This window comes from Mirounga leonina, unplaced genomic scaffold, assembly GCF_011800145.1.
Source record: "Mirounga leonina isolate KUSES-001 unplaced genomic scaffold, KU_Mleo_1.0 Mir_488, whole genome shotgun sequence".
Lineage (NCBI taxonomy): Eukaryota > Metazoa > Chordata > Mammalia > Carnivora > Phocidae > Mirounga > Mirounga leonina.
The window spans coordinates 3,307,721-3,327,430 of NW_023270777.1; the positions used below are offsets into that span (position 1 = coordinate 3,307,721).

The window sequence follows — 19,710 nt, forward strand, 5'->3', positions numbered from 1 at the left end:
AGGTTAGCAACCTCTCTGTGCCCATTTTGACAATTATATCCATTTCACAATGTCGTTAAGATGTGGTGAGAATTTTGCGATACCTGTGAAGCGTTTAGCGCTGTGCCCGGAACAGAGCAGACGTTCAGTCAACAGCAACTATGATGATGAGCGTCGTCAGTATGATTCAGCAAATAGACCACAATGTTCATTGCTAGTATGTCTGGGTGGGGGGCATGAGGGATTTTTGTTTCCTCTTTTGGCTTACATGCATTTTTTTCCCCCAGATCTTCCTCCTTGAGTGTGTACTCATTTTTGATTGAGGGCAAAACGGTATGAAAATAGAAGAAGCGGGAGGATGAGTCGGAGCGCCGGCGTGGGCTACAGCCAAGGAGGGCTGGGGCAGGGCAGTTACCTTCAGCTTCCTCTGCAGGGAACTTGCATGGCAGGCGTCCCCAAGTGCGGCCTGCAGGGCGTGGGAGACCACGTGGCGCATGCAGGCCTCCGGGGTCTGCTGCGCCTGGGCCGCCTCGATCTCCAGCAGCAGGGCGCTGCACACGGAGGGAGACACCAGCTCAGGATCCACGAAGAGGAACACTCTGAGGGCAGGGGGTGGGGGGTGGGGGGGCTGGTGAGGATGACTACCAGGAGAGGAGCCCCTGGATGGGCACCCTCAGAGCCTCGCAGCCCCCAAGTGTTTTGTTTCTCCAAAAACAGGAGCCTCGAATTCGAAAGTCTAAGAGGGGGATGGCGATAGGGAGCAGTGGGGACTGGGGCAAACCAGAGCAGGCAGGAGCAGCTCGTCCCTGTTGGGGCAGGGGGAGAGGGAAGGCTAGTCTAGAGTCCAGGTAAGCCCCAACCTAAATTCTGCTCCCTCCCCTAGCTCCAGGGCCCACTGATGACATCAGCCTCCAGGAGGGACCCTAAATCCTTCCTGCCCAAATGGACTCTGGACCCTGAGTGAGCCCCATCTCCTCCCATTGCCCGATCACACCCGAAAAGCCAGCCTCCCGCATCTGCTCCCCCTCCCCGCTGCCAGCTCCTCTGGGTCCCTCCACCTCCCTGCACCCTCCGTGAACACCACCTCAAGCTGCCCCTTCCAGTGCTAGCTCAGGGCGGGAGGCGCGGCACCCCCAACTCCATCAGCCCCTCTTCCCAACACGACAAGTGGACATTGGCTCAATCTTGCGTAAAGGGCAAGGCACACACAGATGAAAGGCCCACATTCCATCGTGTGCTTGTGGCCTGAGCTATAAATACCCCGAAGCGACCTCTGGCTGCCTGGATGGGTGATGCTGCTTCACGGCCAAGGGCGGGATGGAGGTGGGACGACAGAACTCCAGAGTGGCTCAGGGCTCATGTCACATTCTGCACGGGAGCAGGATGGCTCGGAAGCCCAGCCCAACAAGAAAGCCCTACCCTGCTTCCGGTGATCTCCGGAGAAGGCAGGCCCCGCCCACCCTTGAAAATACACCCCACTGCTAGACACATGTCATGCATGGGAAGCTCTGCTGGGGTTCCTCTCCACCCCGCCTGGTCCCCCTCAGTGAGCAGTCACGTAGTCCCAACACCTGGACGGGACAGAAGGCAGCAGTCTTCCTGGGGACACTCACCTCTCCTGGTAGGGGTACAGCTCACTCGTCAGGTTCTGTTCGGCAATGACCAGCCTTTGGTACAGCGTCCCTGCAAAGCAGACCACCTCAGCCAACCAGCCCCTGGTCCCTGACCCCCATTCCTCACCCTCCTCAGAAGGTGCTGGGACTTTAAGGCTCCAGGAACCTTGGAGAAAGAGCAAGACGATGACGCGCTGCAGCTGGGACTTAGCTGGGACGGCTCTTACCTGGGACAGCTGTCTCTGTTTTCAGCCTTATGGCGCAGTCCAAGGCTACTGTGCAGTAGGGGGCGGGCAGGGTTAGCAGCTTCGTGCAAAAGTTGTAGGTTCTCCGGTAGAGCTCCTCCCTGATGCCGGTGGCCTGGGTGGTGGGAGGGAGGAGTCGGGTGCCCAGAGCCCTAGGTCACAGAGGGCTCTGGGCGGGGTGGGAGAGTGGGATGGAGAGGAGGAAGGACGGGCTGACAGCCAGACCTGGGCTCACACCTCCCTCCCAAATGTACACCCCCAGCCTCTTCTCCCGTCACCTGTAAGACACCTCTTCTCTGTCACCCCACTCAAATTCACTATGGTATGGATCCATCTCACCCTGTTCTGCTGGCAAATCCACCCCCCTCACCACCCTTCGGCTCCTCTTTCCTGCAGTGCTCCAGGCTCAAAGCTTGGGTATCCAGTGGGCACGATGCTCGCAGTGCAATGCCCGGGGGCTCCCCTTGCCCCCGCCCAGCCTCCTGCCTTGGCCAGAGCCCAGCCCCATCCTGTCCCTGGATTCCAGCAGCCCCTGAACTGCTCTTTGTGCCCCTCATCTCCCTTGCTGCCCACTCCCACCCCCTGTGACTATACTCAGCTCCTGGTTCCTGTTCTCAAGACATTTTCTCCGTGGCTTGTCCATTCTCTGTGCAGGGGTCAGTGATGGCCCCCAGTGCACATAGGAGCAATCCTGAGGACCTCATTCTGGCAGTCGAGACTCTCGTGCATTCTGTGAACTGCTTTCCCCACTTCCCCTCCGTGTATTAGGGAGAGGGCACCGCTAGGGTGGAGAAGCCAGTTTGGGGCTTCCAAGAGTTCTAGGCTCACCCAGGCAGAGACCGGGTGTCCTCTGAGGGAGAGGACAGTGTCTGGCCCTGGGACTTGTGGGGTTCCACGACCCCCCTGACCCTCAGCCCCAGCTCACCTTAGTGAGCACGTACAGTAGGGTATGCAGCAAAGGAATGATGACATGCCGGAGGTCTTCGCTTTCTGCCTGGAAAACAGGGGACCGCGGGGCATTTACTGGGCTGGCGCTCAATGGGGGCTCCCCACATCCTAGCAGGATGCAGCTTGGGGGTGTGGGGGTGGGCAGGAGATGGGGTGGAAGGCAAGCGTCCCATCACACCAAGGGGAGGGAAAAGGGCACAGCCTGCCCTAGTAGGGGAGGGGTAGGTGGGGAGGGAGCACAGGGGTGGGAGCCGGCTGGGAGAGCCTGGGGCGCGTGGGGCAACCACGCAGGGCAGGAGTTCATGCCAAGCAGCAGGCCAGCCGCCCCCCCACCCCGAACATGGAGGTGCCTGAGTGCAGCGTCTCCCAAACGGTTGCAACGCAGAGCATCGGGTGGTGTGGGGGATAATTTTGGGTGGTACAAGAACAATTTTGAAACATTTTTAATAGGTCTGCATTTATGTTTATCGGCGTTTTCTGTTCCTGCAAGTGGGGGTTTTCCATGTATGGCCACGGTACAGAGTTTTTGAAATATGCAAAGTCAGGGGAAACCATGGGATCCCCTATAGAAGTACAAGAGGGAGACAGAGCTGCTGAAAATCATGCAGGCGGGCCACAAGGGACCAGAGTTTGGGGGACGCAGCACGATGGGACTGAGGCCCCGCCTCTCTCTACCTCCTCCCCCAACCCATCTGCCTCCCCGCAGCCTGAGAGAGAACCCACCTTTTCCAGTTCTCTGAGCAGAATTCGGACCAGCACCGGACTCTTACCAGGATCTCGCTCGACCTTCTTGTGCAGGGACCATCTCCACATGCCTGGCTAGGACAGAGGAGAGCCCAGCACACAGGCGGGGCAGAGGGCTCTTAGAGGGGACCCTCCTGAGCAGGACCCTGAGCCCTGGAGCCCTACACCATGACTCTGACCAGCCACAGATCCGACCTCTCCGCCGGGCGCCTGGCTCTGGGGGCACAAGGGTGGGCTTGTCACACATGGGGGGATTCTGCTCCGCTACCCATCGAGGACAGCAAATTCTCAGGGTGGAAAGGATGGGGACTGTGGAACATTAGTGGGGCGGAGTGTGCGTGTGGCTTATGGGCTGGCTATGTTTGCAGCTCAGCTCCTCGGGCCACATTTCTGGAAGTCGTGCGGGCTCAGAGGTCAAGAGGGATTCTGCTTGCACGGGGAGCTGGGGAGATGGTTGAGAAAGAGCGGGCGCGGAGGCTGCCTGCTGGCTCTTACCTTGGTTGTTCTGCAGGGCTGGGGCCTGGGTGCTGAGCTCTCGAAGCACTGCCTGCACACTCCGCTGGAGGTCCAGCTCCACATCTGGGCAGCAGGGGTGGGAGGGGGGGAGCACTGAGGCCAGGAGCTTTGGAGCTCAGCGCCCCTGGCCTCACCCTTGCCCCTACCCCTGCTCTCCCTGAGACCATCTTTTGCCCCTTCTATAAGCCCCAAGAGGTGCCCCAAAGTGAGCAGCTTAGAGCGGGCAGCCCACACACGGGTCTGCAATAGAGCCTTTCAATCAGCATCTCCGTGTTCTCTGTAAAACCCACGGTCCCCAAAGCGCCGGAGTGGTCCTGAAACCTGAATAATTACGCACTTTTTAAAATGTGTGTTCGAGAAAAATATGATGTGTTCCCAAGTTTCAAGTCAATTTCACGTCAGATCAGTGCTGGGACAGGAGGTGACAGACTGTCCCCTCATCGAACTTACCTCAGGCTCCGCTAAGCCAACCTTCCCTCCAGACCCCGGCCTCGGCCCCGGTTCTGTCTCCCGCCCGCCTGGCCCAGTTTGAGCAGAACGTTGTTGGCCGGAATCCAGATGCCCCGTGTCTCCTTGGACCGATTTCCCACCCACCGACCCCCTTGCAGTCTGTGGGCTTGTAACTCCCCAGGTTTGTGTCATTTGGGACGGAGCCCCATCTCTGTCCCCTGGTGTGAGGTCTAGAATAAAGTCTCCCTGGCCATTGGAACCAGGGTCACGGGATTGTTCTTTCTTCAACTGTGGTCCATTGACGTGGCAAAGTGTGAGCGTGGTACAAGGATGAGCCCCTGACATCGGGAAGCATGGGAGCAGTGAGGAGGCCCCTGGCCCCTCTCCCACTGCAGGGAGGTTAGCTGGCCGGGGTTGGGGGGTGCTCGGGGCTGTGCACCTACAGTCCATCGCCTGGCGCGGGGCCACGCTCCCGGCCACTGTGGCACTCCTCCTCCAAGACTTGGATGCCCTCCAGGCACCTGACTTCAGCTCAGGGCTCCCCAACCGCCCTGCCGAGCCTTTCTTGGTCACAGCTCAGTTGAACGCATTTCCACGAGCTCGTCGACTCTTTCTCCTTCCCTCAGAGCTGGATATCAGTCAGCACCCTCTTTGTATCCCGCCACTGGGCTGTGTCCCCACCTCAATCCCTGCATGGCCACCCTATTGTGAGGTCTGCTTCTTGGAGTCTTCAGACTAAAAACAGGAAGCATGAGAGACACTTCCCGCACCATAAATTCCTCTTTGTGACTGGCTTTCACCAAGCATTTGTCTTCATAGGCAAGTGTGCCTTCTTTGGTTGTCATACAATACAAACCACATGCCTCGGGGGTTCCTCTTTTGCTGCGTTGTCAGGAAACTTACAAAGTGGGGGCCCCAGCCCCAAAACCCAGCTCATCTCCAGGGACATGGACGCCTCCTCCTCTCTGCTCCTTTTTGGTGCTCTTGCTTTATGTTCTACTAAACCTATATCTTAATTCCCTCGCATTCCTTTGGAAGCAGGCAGGATAGAGATCACACATTTTAAAGAATCAGCAGGTAGAATGTGTCTAGCCAAGGCACTGGTGCTCAGGGACCAGCCCCTCCGGGGCTCTGGCATGAGCTTGGCTAAGTCGGCCAGGGCCCCCCGGCTTCTCTGAAACCCCCACCTTTCTCCTGCTGCTCACTTGGTCCTCCTGGACCTCATCAAGGTCTGTTCCTGAGTCTCCCCAAGGCTGAGAGTGGGCACCTCTTACAACCCAAGTTTCTCCACTGGCCACTCTGCTGGGCAGTGCAGCATTCCCCCACCCCCACACTGGCAAAGAAATCTTTAAGCCTGGCACGAAGGCTGGTCACAAGTTATCTTTCCATCTACCTGTCTCCACCTTGCATGGAGATTTAAGGAGTTAACGCAGGCAGAGTTATTAAAACATTATGTTATGTCTACTTCCTTCTTTTCCTCCTTCCTTCTTTCTGCACTCCCTCCTTCCCCAGCCGCCAGACCATGGACAGCACAGACTTAAAACTATGATAACCGTGATCTCCTCCCCACCCCCTCACTAGAAGGGCAGCCAAGCTTTTGTCTTCTGAGCCCTGGGTTCCCCTGCCTTGCACAGGGAGTCAAGCTTTTATGTTTCAGAGAAAAATAGAGAAGTTGCCAGTAGCCCCAGGAGACAGCCCCAAATAAAGTTATGTTTTCGAAAGTCTGGGCGGCTGGAACAAACGCTCAGGCTTTGGGCCACATCTGGCTTGCAGACGTGTTTTGTTTGGGCTTATAGAGCGTCTTGGAAAAAAAAAAAATCGAATCAGCTGCCAACATGTACAAATCAGGAGATTTTGCATGAAAGTTTGGGTTCCTGGCATCTCTTGAAAGTCTGTTAACACCAGGAGTGCATTCTTCGCACATGTGGCAATCCACGGGGCTGGGGAGGGGGGCTCCCCCTTGAAACGGGGCACAGCTACTCGGGTTCTTCACAGTGCCCCCTCTCCTTGTTTCGCTCATCGACACCCTGTACCCGGCCTCTTGGGTTTGAGACCCCGGACTCTGGGACTGAGACAACCCAGCTGGATTGTCTCAAAGGGATGGGGATGAAGGCTGCTGGTTTTAGCTACTGAGGACAGTGGCACCCCGAGGCGGGAGGCTGGGTTCCCCAGGACTGTGAGCGCCCAAGAGTTACGGGGACCCAGGGAATGAGAAGGACTGGGGCTGGCTGGGACACAGCCTCACGGGGGTGGCAGAGATCTCAGCTGAAGGCAGGCGAGCACTACACTCTGTGCTTGAGGGTCACTGCTGTGGTCTCCCGGGTCACCTTGGCCAGCGCACAAGAATGTCTCCAAAGGAACCCCCTCTCACCCTACGGACCATGCAGACCTGGCCAACCTGTTTGGTGAGGGGGGTGGGCTGTAGCTACAGCGGACTGAAGACCATGGCCTCTTCCCATCATGAAGACTTTATAACGCCTGGGTTTACAAGATCACAAAGACGGGGGAAGCACCCCAAGCGAATGACACTGGAATTTGTACTGACCTTGGAAAATGAGAGCTTGAAGCTGGATTTGATTTGATTAAGCAAAAGAAAGAAACGGGATATTTCTTGTGCCTCGAGCGTCTCAGGGTTGTTCATATACGACATGCATGTCTCTATTATTCTTGACTCAGAACAGCCAATAAATAAATGACATTCAAAATTATTATCTTCCCCTCCATCCAGGAATGTGGGATATTACTATCAGGCATCACATTACTATTAATAACTAACATTTAAATAGCACGTGAAAGGCGCACACACAGAGTCTTACGGAGGTGTGGCAAGACAATGTTATGTTGTTGGGCACCTGGGTGGCTCAGTTGGTTAAGTGTCTGCCTTCAGCTCAGGTCATGATCCCTGGATCCTGGGATCAAGTCCTGTATTGGGCTCCCTGCTCTGCGGGGAGCCTGCTTTTCCCTCTGCCTCTGCTGCTCCCCCTGCTGTGCTCTCTCTCTCTCTGTGTCAAATAAATAAAATCTTTAAAAAAAAAAAAAGACAATGTTACGTGTTCATCAAACTGATTTCAGGTTTGTCCCAGGTCACTGGGAAGACTACATTTCCCAGAATCCCCTACAGGTAGATGGGTACCATAGGCTGAGTCCTGTCCAGTGGAATGCAGTGGACACAATGTATGATATAAAATCCTCTGCACTGGGGCGCCTGGGTGGCTCAGTCTGTGAAGCATCTGCCTTCGGCTCAGGTCATGATCCCGGGGTCCTGGGATCGAGCCCTGCCTCGGGCTCCCTACTCAGCAGGGAGCTTGCTTCTCCCTCTCCCTCTGCACCTCCTCCTGCTTGTGCTCTCTCTCTCACACATTCGATAAATAAATAAAATCTTTAAAAAAAAATCCTCTGCATTATCCTCCACCGCTGTCTTCCCATTCCTTGGTGACCTTGGAAGATGTTTTGGAGAAGACGGTGCCACAAGCAGGAAGGAGCCTCAGTCCCTAAAGGACTGGAGCCTGGACTGGATGGTGTAGTGGGTGAGACATAAGTATCTGTTGTGCTAATCACCGACATTGGGGTCATTGTTATAGCGGCTAGACTTCTCTGACAGACTCGCGGACGCGCAGAGAGTTTTCTGGAATCTTATCTCATTGGATTCTGAGCAGAGCCCTGGGAGTTTGGCAGGGCAAATACTGTTCTCCCTGTTTTGTTTCGTAGATTCCAAATCAAGAGCTCTTACTCTTGCCCCATATTGCCTCTCCAAACACAGAAGTCAGACCCAGAGGGACCTCGGAGGCTCTGGTCCCATTTGATAGCTGGGCAAATGAGGCTCAGAGGGGAGAGGTGATTTGTGTGAGGCCACAGAGCTGTTGGAACAGAGCTTTCTCTTTGGCAGATGCTCTTCCTCGAAAGCTTCACCCTTCTGTGTGCCCTTATATTCACCTGCTTACCCAGAAAAGGGAGAAGAACACACGTCCATCTATGTGTGTCTGGGCTTTGAATGCCAAAAGCCAATGCCCCAGATAAAGTTGCCTGGAAAAAGAGTCCCAGCTCTCGAGGTAGTTCAAGGTCCAGTCTTCGATTTCAGGCCACCTGAAGCTATAGTAGCATTTGGTCATTCCAGCTCTGTGTTGCCCTGTGATCCCAGACAGAACCAGATCTCTCCCAAACATCCTTGTAGGATGTTTGCCTTTTCCCTCCTTCCCCATCTTGGCTACACAGAAGAATCACCTGGAAAGCTTTAAAAGCACTAATGTACAGCCCACCCCAAACCAGTTTAAATCAGATCTTTGAGAGTAGGGACTAATAATGTTTTTGTTTGTTTTTTTTTTAATAGCTCCCCGGGACACTCTAATGGATAGTTAGGGTGAGAATTATTGTCTTAGGTGATAAGCTGAGAGTTCTGGACAATTAACCTGTTAGTCAAGGAAGGAGTCAGGTGCCAAAACACTCAGAGTTCACAGATGACAATCATCCCTGCATTAAGGATGAAGGTCACAGGGTCAGAATGGCTCCTCCCTGGCTGTCACAGTGGCGGGAGGAGATTCAAAGAATACAATCGGAGAAAGTTTGATTTTCATTTGTTGCTGTTTCTTAGCTTGTTTTGCAACAGGTATGGCATTCATCCAGAAATGTGACCCTGGGAGCTAGGAAGCAGACACTAGATCTCTAACTCTCTTGGGGTCCAGCCATGACATGAATAAAATCTTCTCAGATTTTTCTATTCCTACTTGTCATGGTTAATTTTATGTGTCACCTTGACTGGGCCACAGGGTGCCCAGACATTTGATCAAACATCCTTCTGCACATCTCTGGGAGGGTGATTTTGGATGAGGTGAATATTTAAATCACTAGACTGAGTCGACAGATTGTTCTCCCTAATGTGGGTGGGCCTCATCTAATCAGTAGAAGGCCTGCATAGAACAAAAGGCTGACACCGCCGCACCCCCTCCCCCCTGCCCCAAGTAATAGGGAATTCCTCCTGCTTGACTGCCTTCCAGTTGGGACATTGGTTTTTTCCTGCCTTGGGACTTGACAGCCTTCATAATAATGCGAGCCAATTCCGTATAATAAATCTCATTCTATGTATGTGTATACAGTAGGATACCCTTCCTAACACACCCACAGAGGACCATGGCATCAGGATGGGGAAGGCTGATAGAATAATCAAACTTAGGGGCGCCTGGGTGGCTCAGTTGGTTAAGCGACTGCCTTCAGCTCAGGTCATGATCCCAGGGTCCTGGGATCAAGTCCCGCATCGGGCTCCCTGCTCGGCGGGAAGCCTGCTTCTCCCTCTCCCACTCCCCCTGCTTGTGTTCCCTCTCTCGCTGTGTCTCTCCCTGTCAAATAAATAAATAAAATCTTTAAAAAAAAAAAAGAATAATCAAACTTAGTGCTTCCTCAGCCTTCTTCAGCCAAGGAGTGGAACTGGGAGGTGGACATGTCCATCCAGATGCAAGGGTTACAGAGACACTCAGGTCATTTGGTATCCACAAAATTATTACCAAAGAGGTTGAATTTGTAATTCCTAGAGGATGTTCCCCTCAAACTAGAGTGTTGAGAAGAATTGTCCTTTTCTACTTTCTGGATATCAACCATCCGAATCAGCACCCCCTCCCTGGGATGGAAATGGAAATTTGCCAACAAACTCTTTCCGGTCTGTTCTCTTTTGAAATCACTATAAAATCACTAACCCCAGGTCCCGTTTCCTCATGCGAGGTGAGCCATAAAACAACTGAGAGGAACACGTTGGTCTATGTGTGTTCCGATTCAGACCTGGGACTCCCGAGGTAGGTTAGCTCTGTACAGATGGATGTCACTTGGTACACTGGTTTCCATTTCAGAGGATGACCTTTCTCTGACCTTGACATGTTGACCATCTGGACCTCGCGGACTGCCCTTCCAACCAGGGCCGAGGACTTGTCTTGGAATCTCCTGGTGCATAGACAGCTGTCTCGGCATCTCAGCTGCTCACTGAAATCTGGGCTCGGCACCCAGATGCACTGTAAGCTGGAGTCACGTGGCTCACGCTTTCCTTCCATCCCATGCTTGATTCCCCCTTACCACCATGTGGAACAAAGGCTCAGATTGCTCTAAAAATGTTTGCAATCTTGGCCCTGTTTGCAGGGGTGGCTAAGTAACAATAGCGTTGGTATCTTAGCGATTTGCCCTTTTGTATCCCTTAAAATAAATATCTTACTTTTCAGGTGCGCTTCTTCTTAACTCTAGAATGACAGAACCCCTTAGGGCTACAGGAAGGTGGGAAGTTATAAACATTTGTAATTTGGGAAGACAGCCCATACAACTGCATTTCTGATCATGATGGGAAAACTCCCCTTCAGAGCTCCCAGGGCAAGCATCCTAATTTGGGGATGTTTCCTTCTGCCCATTTGATTTGGGTGGGTGGGGGGGTCATCTGTCACATCTTTGGTGGTGGATATCTGTTGTTTCTTCTGCCCAGCAATCCTCCCTGCTCGTTGTTGTCTTGGTGAGACTGTGGCCCAGGTGCCCTGCTTTGCCTTGGCCTTGGAGTGGGCACAGGACTGAGCTGGCCAATGGACTCTCTCTCCCTCTAGGCAAACCTTGTGCAGATGATGGCCAGCAGGGAAGAACGTGTGGAGCGCTCTCTGAGGTCACTGTCCACCTCTTCCTGTCCTGGTGGTGGGTCCACTCTGTTCCCTGCCCCTTACTGGTGCCTGAGGCTTCACTTTTCCTTCAATGCTTGGCCACTCTTTATTTTTGACAATTAAACTAGTCCTATGGGTTTCTACTGCTTGTATCCAGAGAAACTTTATTGGCACACCTCTCTTCCTAAAACAGCATGGTGTGCATCTATTATTATAATTAAAGTTGGGGCAAAGTAAGTTGGTTTTGAAATATTTAGATTTTCACAGGGCTGGCTCCACCACCATCCTCCTGGTGCAAACCCCAGCTGGTTAAAGACAACCCAGAATATCTCAACACCAGGATTCACGGACTTGCCTGATTCAGATGGAGCTTCTTCTGGCTGGGTGAGGCACTATGACGGTGGGGGTGAGGAGGTTGTGGAAAGGATGCGTGTCTTAGGGATGGTAACAATCTGGTAGCTGCACCTGCGTTGGACGTGCCCTCCCCTTCCCTGGGATCGGGGTCTTCAAGGTCATTAGAGTCAAGCCTCGTGAGGAGTGCTGTGGGTCTTCCTGGGTGACCACTAGGTGATACACATCTTGAGGGAAGGGTCGTCTCTCCTTGCTGTCGCAGGTTGACAGAGCATGAAGAGTCTGGGTTTGGGAAATGAGCTAGACCTTGGTTCTGATCTTCGCTCTGCCACTTACTAGCTGTGTAGCTTTGAGCAAATTACCTAACCTCTCTGAGCCTCTGTTGCCCTTTCAGTAAAACGAGGACAATTACATTGATACTGTACCTCACAAATCCTGATGAATGCACAGGGCAATCCTCAGTGAAATCATTAAGGGCATAGGGCTGGAGCTAGATTGAGGGGGTCAAATATTGGTTTGACTATACAGTATCAATGTATGGCCTTGGAAGTAATACCTGTCCCCTCTGGGTCTCACTTTCTCCTTCTGAGAAATGGGAGGAATGATAACCGTTATCTCATGGGGTCTTTATGAAGACTAAATGAGTTAATATTTGTCAATTGCTTCTATCACTACTTGATAGAGTATAAGCACTAGAGAGGTTTTTGTTAAATAAATGCAAGCATTTGGTGACAGATCTTGGCTATTATTGTCATTATCCCCAGTGTCCAGCTCAGTGACCTGCAAGCAGCTGGGGCTCACACAAGTGTGTGGATGTCCACTTCTCAAGATGTTCTCCCATTTGGGCAGCTGAGTTGGGGGTCGGGGTGAAGGTGAAGGTGGTCTTGCCTGCCCTGGGGGCCTTCTCACCTGCAAGGGAGGCCTACCCTGCGATGCAGCCAGGTGCACTGGACCCCTCTGCCCCCAGTCATACTGACCTGAGCTCTCCATGGGAGCCTGGGGTATGTGTGAGGAGGATGTGGTTGTCTCAGACAGCAGAATGGAAAGTAAAGTGGTTGTTTTTCCGCACAGAGGTGGTTCTGCAAAATAAAAGGCAGTTAGTGTAAGTGGTGGGAAGGTACAGAAAGTATATTTGGGGGAATGGAGAGGCTCCTAGGGGACCTAGGCTTCTAGTGCGTTGGAGGAAAGCCTAGATTTATTTAAGAAATTCTTCTATGGTGCTGGCTATGTGCCGGGTACTCTTCTAAACACTTAAAGACGATCAACTTTTTAACATTCATATTAACCTTATAATGTAGGTACTATCTTCCTCCCCATTCTACAGATGGGGAAATTGAAGTAAGGAGAGGTTAAATAATGATTCAAGGTCAAAGAGCTGGTAAGTAAAGGAATGAACTCAGACTGTCTGGCTCTCAAATGCATGCCCTTAGTCATGACCCCTGGCCGCCCGACCATGATCCCAGTCGGAGGGACCCCCAAAGCCTGCTTCCCAGAGCAATAAACTCCACAACTAAAAAGCAGAGGAACTATGAACAAATCCAAGAGTAAGTGAATAAAAATATGCCTGAGAAAGCTAATTGAGAGAGAGAGAACAAAAAGAAAATATCAGGAATGGTAAACATCAAGTATACTCAACAGAATAAAATATAATGTACTCTGAATAATTGTAGCCTGTTGATAATCATAGAAATGAATATTAAAATGTGATATACCGTTGGCAATGATTTAAAACGATAACATACATGCATACCACATATGCACATATATATATGTGATATATGTTTATTTGTAGCAAAAAAATATATAAACTCTATATCTCACACATGGTTTTCTAGGGAAATAAAAATGACACAAAAGGCTTCATAAGAGTTAGCAAAACTGTTTATGTTAGTGAGCAGTGAAGAAATAAAGAAAGCTGTCAAAGAATTAGCTCTTAAAAAATGATATACGTCAGGGCACCTGGGTGGCTCAGTTGGTTAAGTGTCCCACTCTTGGTTTCGGCTCAGGTCGTGATCTCAGGGTCGTGAGATCAAGCCCCGCATCAGGCTCTGCGCTCAGTGTGGAGTCTGCTTGAGATTCTCTCTCTCTCTCTCTCTCTCTCCCTCTGCCCCTCCCCCACTCATACACACGCTCTCTAAAATAAATAAATAAATCTCTTTAAAAAAAAAGGTGATATATGTCTCAGATGGTTCCTCTGATAAGCTCTCTCAAACCAGTGAAGAAAAATGTTAAGCTATTTCAACTGTTCGAAAGCATAGAGAAAGAAGGAAAGATTCTCTGAAAAAGTCAACTTATCCTTGATAGCAAAATCTAATAAAGATAGCTTAAAAAATAGATGAAGCACTCCACACTCACTGGGACAGCTATTTAAAAAAGAAAACGACAGAAAATAACAAGTGTTGGCAAGGATGTGGAGAAATTAGACCTGGTGCGTTGCTGGTTGGAATTCAAAATGGTGCAGTTGTGGTGGAAAAGAGTAGTGATTCCTCCAAAAGTTAAACATAGATTTACCACAGGACCGAGAAATTCCATTCCTAGGTAAATACCCAAGAGAATTGAAAATAGGGACTCTAACAGATACTTGCATATTGATGTGCATAGCAGCATTATTCAAAATAACCAAAAATTGGAAATACTCCAAATGTCCATCAACAGTTGAATGAGTAAACAAAATGTGGTATATCCATACGAAAGAAAATTATTCAACCTTAAAATGGAATGAACTTTGGACACATGCTACAACATAGATGAGCCTTGAAAACATCATGCTAAGTGAAATAAGTCAGGCCAAAAGGACAAATATTATTTGATTCTATTTACATGAGGCACTTACAATAGGCAGATTCACAAAGACAGAAAGTGTAACAGAGGTTCCCAGGGGCTATGGGGAAGGAGGAATAGGGAATTATTACTCAGTGGGTACAGAGATGATGAAAAAGTTCTGAAAATGGACAGTGGTGATTGTACAATGTTGTGAATATACTTAATGACACTGAATTTTTGTACTTTAAAATGGTTAAAATGGAAAATTTTATGGTATGTATATTTTACCACAATAAAAAATTAAATATTAAAAGTATAAAATAAATATCACTGATCGAATTCAATGAATTTAAATTATAATATATTCTGAATAATTCTAGATGATTGATAATCATAGAAAGGAATATTAAAATGTGATATGCCATTGGCAAGGATTAGAAAAGATTTGAAGTTGCTGAAGATATGGAAAAAATTGCTGAAGATATGGAAAAATTTGCTCTGTACTCAACTGGTGAGAGTGGAAATTTGTATAGCTTTTCTGGAGGGTAGCTGGGCAATAAGCATCAAAATTCAAAATGTGTATACTTTTTGTCCAAGCAACTCCACTATTAGGAATTTCTCCTAAGGAAATAATTGGATGAGTGCATAAGGAAAGTATATAACAATGTCCATCGAAACATTGTTTATAAAGGGAGAAAAACAGAAGAAACTTAAAGGCCCAATGACAGAGCATCAGTTAAGCAAATACAAGTTACTTGTGCAATGGAATACTAAGCAGACATAAAAATGATACATTTATTGAATTAAAAAGATTTTCAGAAGTATTCATTTTAAACACTAGGTAACAAAACAGTTAACACCTTTCTAACACATTAATTTTAAAAAGTATATTTCTAAATTTGCTCAGATGCATTGTAAAAAGTCAGGAAAAACTGAACATCAAAACTTGACATTGGAGGAGGTCCTGGTTCTAGTTAACATGGAGTAAGTATACTCGGCTGTAACTCTCCCACTCAATACAACTAAAAACTCTGGATGGTATGCATGGAACGGCTATCTGAGGATTCTGAAAAGTAAATGGTACCATGCAGAATGGGGAAGAAAACCAGTATGTGAACAATCTGACAATGAGTTTTCTGCACGTCCCCCCTCCCCATTATACCCTGGCCTGGACACAAAGACAGCCTGAAACTCACAAGTGCACACTTAGGGCAGACAGAAGGAGCTAGAAGAAAAGCCTCTCTTTCTGGTCTGAGGATCAAAAAATGGGTCCCCAAAGGATTGGAGAGATGGGGGAATTTACTTTTTCTTTTGCAGTTCCTCCTTCCATATCCCCCAGGCAATCTTGTAATAACAATAGCAGCAACAGGGATGGCACTGGTGGCCATGCAGGTGCCTAAAATTCTGAAAAAGGGAAATTCTTTCCTCTGACTAGAGGAACTATAGTTCCAAGGGCATGGGAAGAATCTTTAATGCTTTCTTCCCTCTATCAGAGGAACAAAAGCCAGAAATAACAAACAGAAGATGAATAATAAAGTGGCAGACCTGAATAAAAACATATCGATAGTTATATTAAATCTAAATAGTCTAAACACACCAATTAAAAGACATAGACTGTCAGTATTTTAAAAAACCAGAACCAACTCTATGCTGTTTACAGTAAATTCACTTCAAATATAATGCCATAGACAAGCAAAAGAACAGAAAAAAATATATACCACTTGAATATTAATCAAAAGAATGCTGAAGTAGCTGTATTAGTATGAGACAAAGTAGATTTCAAAGCAAGGAAAATTGCTAGGAATAAGCTTCTTACTACTTTTCATAATGATAGGAGAGTTAATTCATGAAGAAGCTACAACAATCCTAAACATGTATGCACCTAAAAACAGGGCTTCAAAATACACAAAGGAAAAACTAATAAAACTAAATTACAAGTAGGCAAATCCAGTTAACAGTTGGAGATTTTAGCAGTCCTTTCTCAGTGATTGATAGGACCAGCAGATGGAAAATCAGGAAAGACATGTAAAAACTGAATAATACTATCAACCAACTGAATTTAACAGGCAATCATTGAACACTACACACAACAATAGCAGAATATAAATTCTTTTCAAGTGTGCATGAAACATTCACCAAGATAGACAATACCCTTGGTTATAAAACAAACCTTAATAAATTTAAAATAACGGAATTATACAAAGTAGGTTTGCTGATCATAATGAAATTAAACTTGAAATCAGTAACATAAAGATAATTAGAAAATCTCCAAATATCGGGATATTAAGCAACACATTTCTAAATAATCCATAGGCCCCAGCAATAAAATAAGTGGGTTAACACTTCCCAACTAATTTTAGGAGTCTAACGCTCTCCTGATATCAAAACCAGACAAAGATAGTACAAGAAAAGAAAATAGACCAATATCCCTTATAAACATATCTAAAAAAAATTCTGAGCAAAATATCAGCAAACTAAAACCAGCAATATATAAAAAGAATAATGTGTAACAACTTGATGGGGTTTATTCCAGGGATCCAAGACTGGTTCAATATTTGAAAGTTGATCAGCGTAATCTATTATATTAAAGACTAAAAAAGAAAAACCATATGTTCCTATTAATTGATGTAGTAAAAACATTTAACAAATTTTAACATTCATGATAAAAACCTAGGGAACTGGGCGCCTGGGTGGCTCAGTTGGTTAAGCGACTGCCTTCAGCTCAGGTCATGGTCCCAGAGTCCTGGGATCGAGTCCCGCATCGGGCTCCCGGCTTGGCGGGGAGCCTGCTTCTCCCTCTGACCCTCTCCCCTCTCATGCTGTTTCTCTCTCTCTCTCTCAAATAAAAAAAAACAAAAAAAACAAAAAAACAAAACCTAGGGAACTGAATATAAGGGAACTTCATTAATCTGATAAAGGGCCTACACCAAAAAGCCTCCCAACTAACATATATAATAGCAAAAAACCCTGAATATTTCCCCTTAAAGTTTAGGAAAAGGCAAGGACATTCACTCTCACCACTTCTATTCAACAAATCAACATAATATTGGAAGCCAGTGTAATAAGACAAAGAAAAAAAAGTAGAAAAAGAAAGGAAAAGAGGTATACAGCTCGGAAAGGAAGAAATAAAACTATTTGCAAATAATACAACCCTATTCACAGGTAACAGGTGAACATAGAAAAATCCCTCAGAATCTACCAAAAAATCTCCTAGAACTAATAAGTGAGTTTGCCAGGATCACAGGACATATTGTCAGCATACAACATCAGACATATTTATATATGCTAAAAATAAACAACTGGAAACCAAAATTTAAAACACAATGCCATTTAAAATAGCTCCAAAATAAAAAAGAGAGAGAGAGAGAAATACTTTTTAAAAAGAGAAATAAAACTAACAAAGCATGTGTAGGATCTGTCCAATGAAAACCACAAAATGCTGGTGAAAGAAAGCAAAGAACACTGAAATAAATGGAGACATGCACTGTTTCTGATCTGGAAGACCCAATATAGTTGAGATGTCAATTCTCCCCAGTTGATTTATAGATTTAATATAATTCCAATAAAAATATCAGATTTCTTTTGTAGACAGAAGATAAGCAGATTCTAAAATTTCTAAGAACTGAAATAGCCAAAAAATTTTGAAAAAAAAAATTTGAGGACTCATCTCCCTATTTTAAGAACAACTATAAAATTATTAGTGAAGGACTAGACACAGATCCAAGGAACAGAACGGAATGTCCAGGAATAGACCCACATCGAAACAGCCAACTGATTTTTTACAAAGTTGCAAAGACAAGTCAATGAGGAAGGATATGTCTTTCCAACAAATGGTCTGGAACAATCAAGCAATCATCAATATGCAAAAAAACTGAAGTACCTCAACTTAAATCCCACACCTCAAGGCAAAGTGAACTTAATATGTATCACAGATCTGAATGTAAAAGGTAAAACTATAAAAGGTTTAGAATAAAACATAGGGAAAAGTCTTTGAGACCTTGGGTTAGAGAGAATTCTTAGATATGATATCAAAAGCATGATCCATAAAGGAAAAAATTGATAAATTGGACTTTGCCAAAATTAAAAACTTTGGCTTTGCAAAAAGTAGTTTTAAGAAAATGAAAAGACAATACAGACTTGGAGAAAATAGTTTCAAATCACATATCTGACAAAGAACTTGTATCTAGGACATATAAAGAACTCTCAAAACTCAACAGTAAGAAAACAAGTAATATCCCCAAGCAGGAAAAATATTTGTTTAAACAGTTCATCCAAAAAGATATGTGGATGGCAAGTAAGCACAAGAAAAAAAAAATGCATGTTATTTGTCATCAGGGAAATGCAGATTAAAACCGGGAGATACCACCATACAACCATCGGAATGCCCCAAACTTAGTGGTGACAATACAAAATGCTGGAGAGGATGTGGGAGAACAGGAATGCTCACACATTATTGGTGGGAATGCAAAATAGCACTACCATTTTGGAAAACAGTCTGGCAATTTCTCATAAAGTTAAACATCGCTTACTATGTGATCCTGAAATCCCAGTCCTAACGACTTCCTGTAGAAGAATGACAATTTCACACAAAAACCTGTTCATGGGTAGGTATAGCAGCTCTGTTCATAATGGCCCCAAATTGGAAACAACCTAATGCCCTCAAGGGTGAAAGGACAAGCAAACTGATACATTCATACCATGGGATACTTGCTGATACAAAGAGATGAACTAGTCTTATATACAACGACATGTGTGAATCTCATACTGAGTAAAAGAAGCCAGGTTCAAAAGGTTACATGCTGTATGTTTCCATTTATAGGACATTCTAGAAAAGGAATTTTTAAAACTTGTGCATGTTTTATATACTCTAAAAGCAAACAAGCCTCTACATCCGATGACCAATTTATGAAAAATACAGAATACACGGACACATACTACCAGGATGCAAAAACCAGACTCTGAGAACCTCTACAGGACACAGACCCTGTTCTCTCTTAACAGAGTAATAGCAAGGAAGATGGGGTGGCGGTGAGAACACACATGGAAATGAATGGTGTTGGGTGGGGGGTGGCTAGGAATTCACAGGGACCGGAGAGACTTTAATCAACCAAGATGGTGTGTGTATCTTGTTTAGATCCCAATTCAAAATATTACAAAAACTACTACACAGAGGCAAGTGGGAATGTAAACACTACAGAAATTTGCGGGGAGGGAGATCATAGTATTGTAGTTACATTTGAAAAAAAGAAAGAAAGAGCTGCTATCTTTTTGGAAGTTCAACTTTTCATTTTGAGATAATTGCAGATTCACCTGCCGTGGTAAGAAGAGATCTCACGTACGCTTTATCCGGTCTGCTCAGTGATAGCATCTCGTGAAACCACAGGATGGTATCATAACCAGGACATCGACCTCAAACGTCCTTATTCAGATTTGCCCAGTTTACCTGTGTCTGTTTATACCCTGTGTGTGTTTGTGCGCGCGCAT

At 46.9% G+C, this 19,710-nt stretch overlaps 1 protein-coding gene across 2 annotated transcripts in view; it reads right to left on the minus strand.

Annotated features, from left to right (window-relative positions):
• The window catches only part of PIK3R6 (phosphoinositide-3-kinase regulatory subunit 6), a 52,652-nt gene that overhangs the window by 24,718 nt on the left and 8,224 nt on the right, over window positions 1-19,710 (minus strand). For both annotated transcript variants that reach the window (XM_034989586.1, XM_034989585.1), the window contains exons 2-8: window positions 12,441-12,542; window positions 4,025-4,108; window positions 3,509-3,600; window positions 2,763-2,831; window positions 1,820-1,952; window positions 1,593-1,662; window positions 395-578 (exon numbers count right to left, since the gene is read on the minus strand). In XM_034989586.1, coding sequence (XP_034845477.1) covers window positions 395-578; window positions 1,593-1,662; window positions 1,820-1,952; window positions 2,763-2,831; window positions 3,509-3,600; window positions 4,025-4,108; window positions 12,441-12,453 — 645 coding nt within the window. In that variant the 5' untranslated portion in view covers window positions 12,454-12,542. The remainder of the gene's footprint in view (window positions 1-394; window positions 579-1,592; window positions 1,663-1,819; window positions 1,953-2,762; window positions 2,832-3,508; window positions 3,601-4,024; window positions 4,109-12,440; window positions 12,543-19,710) is intronic.